Source organism: Solanum verrucosum, unplaced genomic scaffold, assembly GCF_900185275.1.
Source record: "Solanum verrucosum unplaced genomic scaffold, falcon-dt-bn FXZP01000048.1, whole genome shotgun sequence".
NCBI classification, from domain to species: Eukaryota; Viridiplantae; Streptophyta; class Magnoliopsida; order Solanales; family Solanaceae; genus Solanum; species Solanum verrucosum.
Genome location: NW_026020157.1, coordinates 342,672 through 351,764, shown reverse-complemented (window position 1 = coordinate 351,764; position 9,093 = coordinate 342,672). Strand labels below are relative to the sequence as shown.

The window sequence follows — 9,093 nt, the reverse complement described above, 5'->3', positions numbered from 1 at the left end:
CCAACCAAAACAACACAATATTTTCAACATATACAAACTATTTCAAAATAAACTTCATCCAACTTCAAAATAAACTAAAATACGATCAAATTAAACAATTCTAAAAATATAGAAGTCTAAAATGTCAAATAGATACAACTACTCTTCATCACCCTCACTCTCCTTATCATTCTCATCACCCTCCTGATCAGATCCATCACTGCTAGCCGGACATGGAGGAAGAATATTTCCTGATTCAAAAAGAAAAGTTAGTTGGGCCTGAAGCGCTGCATACCTCTTGTTCTCTACCTCCTTTGCTGCCGCAATCTCCTCCTCTCTCTTCTTCTCTCTTTCTTCTCTCTTTCGGCTACAGCAGCAAGCTCGGCATTGAGATAAGTTATCTTACTCTCCATTGCAGATATTGTCTCTCTATCCCCACCATCAAAGCTTGAGGATGATGAACCACAATACCAAGACTTCTTCTTCTGATACGCCTTTTCTGGATAGCCGTAGATTGAACCTCTAATCGGTTCACCAGCACTCTGTTTCCAAAGATTCTCGTTTTCTTCTTGTGTAAATGGTCTGTCCTGACTCTCAAGAGGTAGAGTACTACGATATTCCTGAGATATTCGCATATACCTATCCTGTAATTTAAACAAAGAACTCAATGAATAAGAATGTAATATATACAAGGAAAAGAAAAACAAATTAGTTTGAATGGAGTTCTTACATATGTCTCTTGAGCACGTGGCTCAATCCATCTTTCTTCTTCTGTGGGGTTCATACTCTTCTTGACGTGAGTAACCTTGAACATCTTTGGTACAGCTACCGGCCTACCCAACTCTTTTTCCTGCAAATAACATATATAGAATTTGATCTCATTAATCTCCAAAAAGTACTTATCAAAAAAGAAAAAAATTATTTTACTAAATTAAGAAAGTATACCATTCTTTCCTTCCTAGTAACCTGGCTAATAGCTCCACCAGTGTGCAAAGAGCCTCCCTTTTCTGATGCGCGAGCCATCTTCCCAATCTCACTCCTCTTTTTAAATTTTTCATCAGTACTCCAATGTTTCAGTAACAAAGCCCATCGCTCCGGAAACATAAACTTAGGCATTCTATTTTTTTTTCGACAATCACAAAATGTGCTAGAAAGCAACTTTGAAGCTTTAAGCTTGAAGTTCACTTGAACGTCATCCTCGTGTTCGAGAGCCCATACATAATATTTCTGTAATAAAAAATTACTAAATATTTATTGTTCAAATGACTAGAGAATTTAAATGTATATGATATGAATTTAATTTATATATATTATTACCTTAAATTCATTGAACATCTGCCCTTGGTTGTTAAGTGGAATCGAACTCCAATTCGGATACACACCATTATAGTGAGTTCCAATGCACTTTAAAATAATCTTTGCCATACCCACATCCGGACGTAAGCTGAAATACGAATTTATTGACGAAGTAGAGTAAACAAAAAATAATCAACCAATTAAAATATAAATAGATAAATGAAAGATGAAACATAATTAAATCATACTTGTATCCTAATGGCTTGATGACGAGTCTCCGAAAATTGTCTCTATCGCCTGGCTGAGGACCATGTGCATCTGAGTGCTGGGTGGTAGGAGTATTAGGCTCTGAGCCATTGGATTCAATATGAAGATTGGAAAGTCCAATTGATCCACTACTAGTATTCAAACTATTGCACTGACTAGCACTAGCTGATGGTATGTTAGACCCACGACCAAGATGTGAATAGCCCTGCAATGTTTGGTAACCCGAACTAGGTACCACAGCGGGTGTAGATATAGTATAACCAGATTGTGGAGACACATGAATAGAGGCATTATGTGACTGGTGTGTCGAGTGAGTAGTTGAAACTGAGGCTTTTTTTGAAATATTAACTCGAGAGGGCTCATCAGATATCACGACCCCAGTGGGCCTTCTCATAGCATTGGCCTTAAATTTCTTTTTCGGATTATCGGATTTTTTTTATTTACCCTTGTCTTTATCTACCATCTATATCAAATAAATATAAAGATTAAAACAAAGTAGTACAAAATAATGTCACAATCTCGAACAAATATATCATAACATAAGGCTTAATCCAAATAGTCTTTCACAATGTCAAACAAACGTTAAAACTACTAAAATATAAAGTATACTCAAATATGAATAGCTAAAAATCCACCAACTAAACATACAAATTGTTATTCATCCTCTTCGGAAGTTTCTTCATCATCTATCCATTCACATGCATTATCTTCGGAAGTTTCCTCCTCATCTATCCATTCATCCTCTTCGAAAGTTTCCTCCTCATCCTCCTCCTTATTTGTTGGCATATCTAACTCTTTTCTATTAACTTCTTCTAAAATATGATCAGGATGCTCCAAATTCATTTCTAACTCAGCATCCACTACTTGATGAACACTTGATATTTCATTTTGATATGCAACATCCAATTCATTCTCAACTTCCACTCGCCCCATCGGTTTTGTTTTGATTACAACCCACCAATTAGACTTATCCCTACGCAACGGATAAGGAGCATAGTACACTTGCTTAGCATTTTGTGCAATAATAAAAGGATCATATGCCTCATACTTCCTAGTGTGATTGACTTCAATGATATTATGCTGCTTAAGCTCCCTCGTACCTCTTGGAGTTGGATCAAACCACTTGCATTGGAAAAGTACTATTCTTTTGATTGGCCAACCCGAATACTCCAACTCTACAATCTCCTGTAGGACGCCAAAATAATCAACATTCTCATTTTGATTTCCATTATCACCTTTAACCCAAACACCACTATTATTAGTTTTCTTATTCTTTGAGTATTTCTCTGTGGCAAATTTAAAACCATTTACGTTATATTGGGACATTGTGTGAACTGTAATCGGTCCCCAAGAAATATCCTTGAAAAATTGATCAAATGTGGCGGCATTTTCTGAATTGTAGACCTATATATAATTAGTAAATTAAAAGCAATGTTAGTAGAAGGAAGAGTACACTAATCTCTTAGTAGGTGTATATATTACAACACTTACCCAATTAGTATACCACGTTATAAATGATGGAAACACTTGATCATCACCATATTGGCTCACAAAATAACTGTAGAATCACATTGAAAATACAGTTAGTTTCCTTAATAAAATCAGAGTTGAATATATGTTGTTTACATATTTAATTTTCTTACTCTAAGAAGGGTTGGACTTCTGGACAATTCAACAAGACATGAAGCTCTGCAGATTTTTTCTCCTTTTCGGTAAGTTTGTGCAATGTACGCTTTTTTGAACCCTTACCCGGTTGGTTGAAGATTGATAATGATTGTACTGCAGGATCATTCCCAGTAACATCATGTCGATTAGGTCTGTTTCTCAAACACGACACATAATCATCAAAGTAGTAAGAACAAAAGTGGGATCTTTCTTTAGCTAGATATACTTGAGCCATACAGCCCTCCACCCTATGTTTATTCTTAATACCCCTTTTAGACTTGCCAATGCTCCTGTAAAATTTTATATTAGATATATAATTTCAAAAGATATATTAACGATTTATGAAATAAGAATAAATGTGTTATAGTTACTTACCGCTCAAAAGGATACATCCACCTATATTGAAGTGGACCTCCCAGTAGAGCTTCATGAACAAGGTGAATAGGAAGATGTTCCATCACATCAAAGAACCCAGGTGGAAGAATCTTCTCCAACTTATTACTAATAACAACTATATTTTTGGCCATCCGAACCAGATTCTCTACTATCAATGTGCTGGAACACAAGTCTTTGAAGAACAAACTGATTTCTGCCATCGGTTTCCATATGTTTTCAGGCAATCCACAAAAAGCAATCGGAAGTAATTGTTCCATAAAAACATGACAGTCGTGACTTTTCATCCCATGCAATATTCCACGCTCAATGTCAACCTTCTTTCCCAAATTTGAGGCATATCCATCTGGCATTTTCAAGCTTTCCACCCACTCACAAATTTTTCTCTTTTGTTCCATTGTGAATGAATAACTAGCCTTGGGCTTAAGTAACTTGTTGTTGGCAGACTCCTGTAAATGCAACTCCGGTCATCTACAATGTTTGGTAAGTCAAGTCTAGCCTTAACATATCTTTTGTCTTGCCAGTTACATCCATTACAGTGTTGAACAAATTATCAAAATAATTCTTTTCAATATGCATGACATCGAGATTATGTCTAAGCAAATTATCCTTCCAATAAGGTAACTCCCAGAATATACTCTGTTTAGTCCAATTATGTGCAACACCATACCCATCAAATTTGTACAGTGGTTCCTCAGTTACCTTTGGAAAATTTTGAACCCTTTCCCAAATATCATCACCCGTTAATATTGGGGGTGGACCATCTCGTTCAGTTTTATTCTTTTTAAATGCATATTTCTTTCTCCTAAACTCATGATCAGGTGGCAAGAACCGACGATGACAATCAAACCATGAATTCTTTCGGCCATGTTTTAATGTGAATGATTTAGTATCTTCCATACAGTAGGGACATGCTAACTTTCCAGCTGTCATCCATCCAGATAGCATTCCATAGGCAGGAAAATCATTAATAGTCCACATTAAAGTAGCACGCATGTTGAAATTTTGTTTACGAGAAATGTCCCATGTTTCTACCCCCTCAGACCACAACAATTTCAACTCATCAATCAAAGGTTGTAAGTACACATCAATCTTGCTTTTTGGATTACTCGGACCAGGAATGACACAATTTAGAAATAATACGGGCTTGTCATACACATCTCAGGTGGAAGATTATACGGTGTAATAAACACAGGCCAACAAGAATATGGTGTAGCCCCAACTGAAAAAGGGGTGAAACCATCCGCACACAAACCCAGCCTAACATTCCTTGGTTCAGCAGCAAAATCTGGATAAGTTCTATCAAAATGTTTCCAAGCCTCTCGTCAGATGGATGACACATGACACCAGGTGGCCTTCTATTTTCACGGTGCCATCTCATATGAGGAGCAGAGCTATTTGATGCATACAACCTTTTCAATCTTGGTATAAGAGGTAAATAATGCATCGCCTTAATAGCAAGTTTCTTTCCGGTAGAAACCAATCTTATAGCGAGGGTGACTACAAAACTTACAAGACTCTAGATTGACATCCTCCTTATGTATAACATGCAACCTTTTTCACAACAATCAATTCTTATCGAGGAGAGTCCTAACTTAGACACCAATGCATTTGCTTTATAATAAGAATCAAGAATCTCTACATTGGGATCAACTAATTCCTTCATAAGTTCTATCATAGAGTCCATTGCTCCTTGAGAAATATTATTGTCAGATTTGATACTTAACAATCTAACTGCAACAGACAATTTAGAGTGTTGACTCCCGTTGAACAAAAGGACTACTACAATCACGCAATTGTTCATAAAAGATGTTTGCTTCTTCATTAGGAGCTTCTTCTACATTTCTCCTTGTTCAAAATCAGAATGCATCCCAAAAGCATCATTAATCATATCTGACATTCTAGAACCTTGGAAATAATTATGCCTCGGTAGATCTACTACTTTCACCGACAACAAAGTTATTAAACATAGTGTCACTTTCAACCTCACCATGGCTAGTCCAAACTGTATACCCTGGTTTGAATCCATTCATCATAAGATGCATAGCAACAGTCTCTGTTGTATGATATCTCACATTTTCACAATTACACCATCAATCAATTTAAAAAATCATCAAGTGTCATTGCATGATTTATAAATCTAGTGACACCTTCTGCAAATTCTGGAATCATACCCGCTCGACCAGGATTGTTTCTATTATACATCCAACTACGATCAGGATTCATCTACACAAACAATAATGATAATTTTAATTCCATCAACTAAATAACATTTGAATTTATTTAAACAACTTAACCACTTTCTAAGTCTAACTAGTTTTGACATATTTATTTTAACTTATTTAAACAACTTAACAACTTTAACTAGTTTAGTTTTGACTTAATTCGAACAACTAAATCCACCAACTAAACCACAATATTTATTTTAACTTATTTAAACAAACTTAACTTTTTAACTTTAACTACATTAGTTTTGACTTAATTCCAACAACTAAATTCACTAACTAAACCGACATTATTTATTTTAACTTATTTAAACAACATAACAACTTTTGAACTTTAACTACATTAGTTTTGACTTAATTCCAACAACTAAATTCACTAACTAAACCGACATTATTTATTTTAACTTATATAAAAAACATAACAACTTTAACTAGTTTAGTTTTGACTTAATACAACAACTAAATCCACCAACTAAATCACATTATTTATTTTAATTTATCTAAACAACTTAACAACTTTTTAACTTTAACTACATTAGTTTTGACTTAATTCCAACAACTAAATCCATCAACAAAACCACATTATTTAATTTAACTTATTTAAACAACTTAACAACTTTATAACTTTAACAACTTTTTAAAGCTAAGTGTCAAACACTAGATGGACACAAATCGATTTCCAAGAAAATCATTTTGTCATCTATAGGATCAACTAGTGTTGATATTATGCTTAACAAACACATTATTCCTAAATTAAAGCTTAATAGCAACACTAGATGGACAACCAAATCGATCTTGCAAGAAAATCAATTTTGTCATCAATAGGATCAACTAGTGTTGATATTTATGCTTAACAAATTTATTATTTCTAAATTTAAAGCTAAGTGTCAACACTAGATGGACACAAATCGATCTTGCAAGAAAATCAATTTTGTCATCAATAGGATCAACTAGTGTTGATACTTATGCTTAACAAACACATTATTCCTAAATTAAAGCTTAATAGCAACACTAGATGGACACAAATCGATCTTGCAAGAAAATCAATTTTGTCATCAATAGGATCAACTAGTGTTGATATTTATGCTTAACAAATATATTATTTCTAAATTTAAAGCTAAGTGTCAACACTAGATGGACACAAATCGATCTTGCAAGAAAATCAATTTTGTCATCAATAGGATCAACTAGTGTTGATACTTATGCTTAACAAACACATTTTCCTAAATTAAAGCTTAATAGCAACACTAGATGGACACAAATCGATCTTGCAAGAAAATCAATTTTGTCATCAATAGGATCAACTAGTGTTGATATTTATGCTTAACAAATATATTATTTCTAAATTTAAAGCTAGTATCAACACTACATGGAACAAACACATTATTGAAAACAATTGTACTTGAATTTAGAAATTTAAAGCACCAACCTTATCTCTACTTTGATGAAAGAAGCAATATAGTCTTATATCAACTTTTTTAGATGTTGAGCTTCCTCAGTTGCCTAGCACGAAAAGTTCTAAAATTAGTTATATATAAACTTCAAATCCAAGAATATTAGTATATATTATATATATATATTCAAGTTTTAATAAGTTCAAGTTTTCAATTCAAGTTCATATCTAATTTCTAAAATTAATTAGTTATATATTCAAGCTAATTAGTTCAAGTTCAAGTTCTAATTTCAAGTTCAAGTCTAAGTTCAACTTCAATTTAAGTTCATGTTCAAGTTCAAGTTCAAGTTCAACAAGTTCTAATTTCAAGTTCAAGTTCTAAGTTCAAGTTCAAGTTCTAAGTTCAAGTTCAAGTTCTAAGTTCTAATTTCAAGTTCAAGATCAAGTTCTAAGTTCAAGTTCAAGTTCAAGTTCTAAGTTCAAGTTCTAAGTTTAACTTCAATTCAAGTTCTAATTTCAAGTTCAAGTCAAGTTCTAATTTCAAGTTCAAGTTCAAGTTCTAAGTTCAAGTTCAAGTTCTAAGTTAATTCTAAGTTTAACTTCAAGTTCAAGTTCAAGTTCAAGTTCAAATTCTAAGTTCAAGTTCAAGTTCTAATTTCAAGTTCAAGTTCTAAGTTCAAGTTCAAGTTCTAAGTTCAAGTTCTAAGTTCAAGTTCAAGTTCAAGTTCAAGTTCAAGTTCAAGTTCAAGTTCAAGTTCAAGTTCAAGTTCAAGTTCTAAGTTCAAGTTCAAGTTCAAGTTTAAGTTCAGTTCAAGTTCTAATTCATGTTCAAGTTCTAATTTCAAGTTCAAGTTCTAAGTTCAAGTTCAAGTTCTAAGTTCTAATTTCAAGTTCTAAGTTCAAGTTCAAGTTCTAAGTTCAAATTCTAAGTTTAACTTCAAGTTCTAAGTTCTAAGTTCAAGTTCAAGTTCAAGTTCTAATTTCAAGTTCAAGTTCAAGTTCTAAGTTCAAATTAAGTTTAACTTCAAGTTCAAGTTCAAGTTCAAGTTCTAAGTTCAAGTTCAAGTTCTAAGTTCAAGTTCTAAGTTCAAGTTCAAGTTCAAGTTCTAAGTTCAAGTTCAAGTTCTAAGTTCTAAGTTCAAGTTCAAGTTCTAAATTCAAGTTCAAGTTCTAAGTTTAAGTTCAAGTTTAAGTTCAAGTTCAAGTTCTAAGTTCTAAGTTCAAGTTCAAGTTCAAGTTCTAAGTTCAAGTTCAAGTTCTAAGTTCAAGTTCTAAGTTCAAGTTCTAAGTTCAATTCGTTTAAGTTCAAGTTCTAAGTTCAAGTTCAAGTTCAAGTTCTAAGTTCAAGTTTTTTTTCAAGTTCAAGTTCAAGTTCAAGTTCAAGTTCTAAGTTTAACTTCAAATTCTAAGTTCAAGTTCAAGTTCTAAGTTCAAGTTCAAATTCTAAGTTCAACTTCATTCTGTTCAACTTCAAATTCTAATTAAGTTCATGACATTCAAACATTCATCTTCTACTCATAACACTTCAATTACTAATTTCTAACTTCAAATTAACACTTTACTAACTAGTCCTAAAATCAAATCCAAAAAAATCTCAATTTAACCTCAAATTACATATTCTCAAGTTTAAACTAGTTCTAAAATATAAAAATGCTAATTCTTCACTAACTAACAATGCCCAATTTAAAAATGCCTAATTTCTTTTTAAAAAACCTTAAAATAAAAATCTTCAATTATCTATACCTAACTAACAATAATCAAATCAAATTAACAATTGAATAACACAACCAACAAACAAAAACAATAATATACTAACAAACAATCAATTATAATTACTAGCATTAAAGCCAAGTATTAATACTAGATGGACACAAA

At 32.8% G+C, this 9,093-nt stretch overlaps 2 protein-coding genes across 2 annotated transcripts; both read right to left on the bottom strand.

The window, feature by feature from the left end:
* Window positions 1-284: 284 nt before the first annotated feature.
* On the bottom strand, window positions 285-1,936 carry LOC125828383 (uncharacterized). Its single transcript, XM_049507700.1, has 5 exons — window positions 1,524-1,936; window positions 1,297-1,423; window positions 925-1,206; window positions 710-829; window positions 285-623 (listed from the first exon to the last, which is right to left on the bottom strand). The coding sequence occupies exons 1-5, from the start codon at window positions 1,934-1,936 to the stop codon at window positions 285-287; spliced, it is 1,281 nt and encodes a 426-aa protein (XP_049363657.1).
* A 260-nt stretch (window positions 1,937-2,196) lies between these two features.
* On the bottom strand, window positions 2,197-4,596 carry LOC125828382 (uncharacterized). Its single transcript, XM_049507699.1, has 5 exons — window positions 4,138-4,596; window positions 3,583-4,049; window positions 3,186-3,497; window positions 3,034-3,100; window positions 2,197-2,946 (listed from the first exon to the last, which is right to left on the bottom strand). Exons 1-5 carry the CDS (start codon window positions 4,594-4,596, stop codon window positions 2,197-2,199), a joined length of 2,055 nt encoding a protein of 684 aa, XP_049363656.1.
* Window positions 4,597-9,093: the final 4,497 nt, after the last annotated feature.

What these genes read in the sequence shown, in the direction of transcription:
- LOC125828382 (XM_049507699.1), bottom strand. Translation starts at nt 4,596, where the DNA reads ATGCGTGCTACTTTAATGTGGACTATTAATGATTTTCCTGCCTATGGA. An exon ending in TTGATAATTTGTTCAACACT is followed by an intron (nt 4,050 to 4,137) that starts GTAATGGATGTA and finishes TTGCATTTACAG; the next exon opens with GAGTCTGCCAACAACAAGTT. An exon ending in TAACGTGGTATACTAATTGG is followed by an intron (nt 2,947 to 3,033) that starts GTAAGTGTTGTA and finishes AATTATATATAG; the next exon opens with GTCTACAATTCAGAAAATGC.
- LOC125828383 (XM_049507700.1), bottom strand. Translation starts at nt 1,936, where the DNA reads ATGAGAAGGCCCACTGGGGTCGTGATATCTGATGAGCCCTCTCGAGTT. An exon ending in ATCAAGCCATTAGGATACAA is followed by an intron (nt 1,424 to 1,523) that starts GTATGATTTAAT and finishes TTCGTATTTCAG; the next exon opens with CTTACGTCCGGATGTGGGTA. An exon ending in AGATGTTCAATGAATTTAAG is followed by an intron (nt 1,207 to 1,296) that starts GTAATAATATAT and finishes TTTTTATTACAG; the next exon opens with AAATATTATGTATGGGCTCT.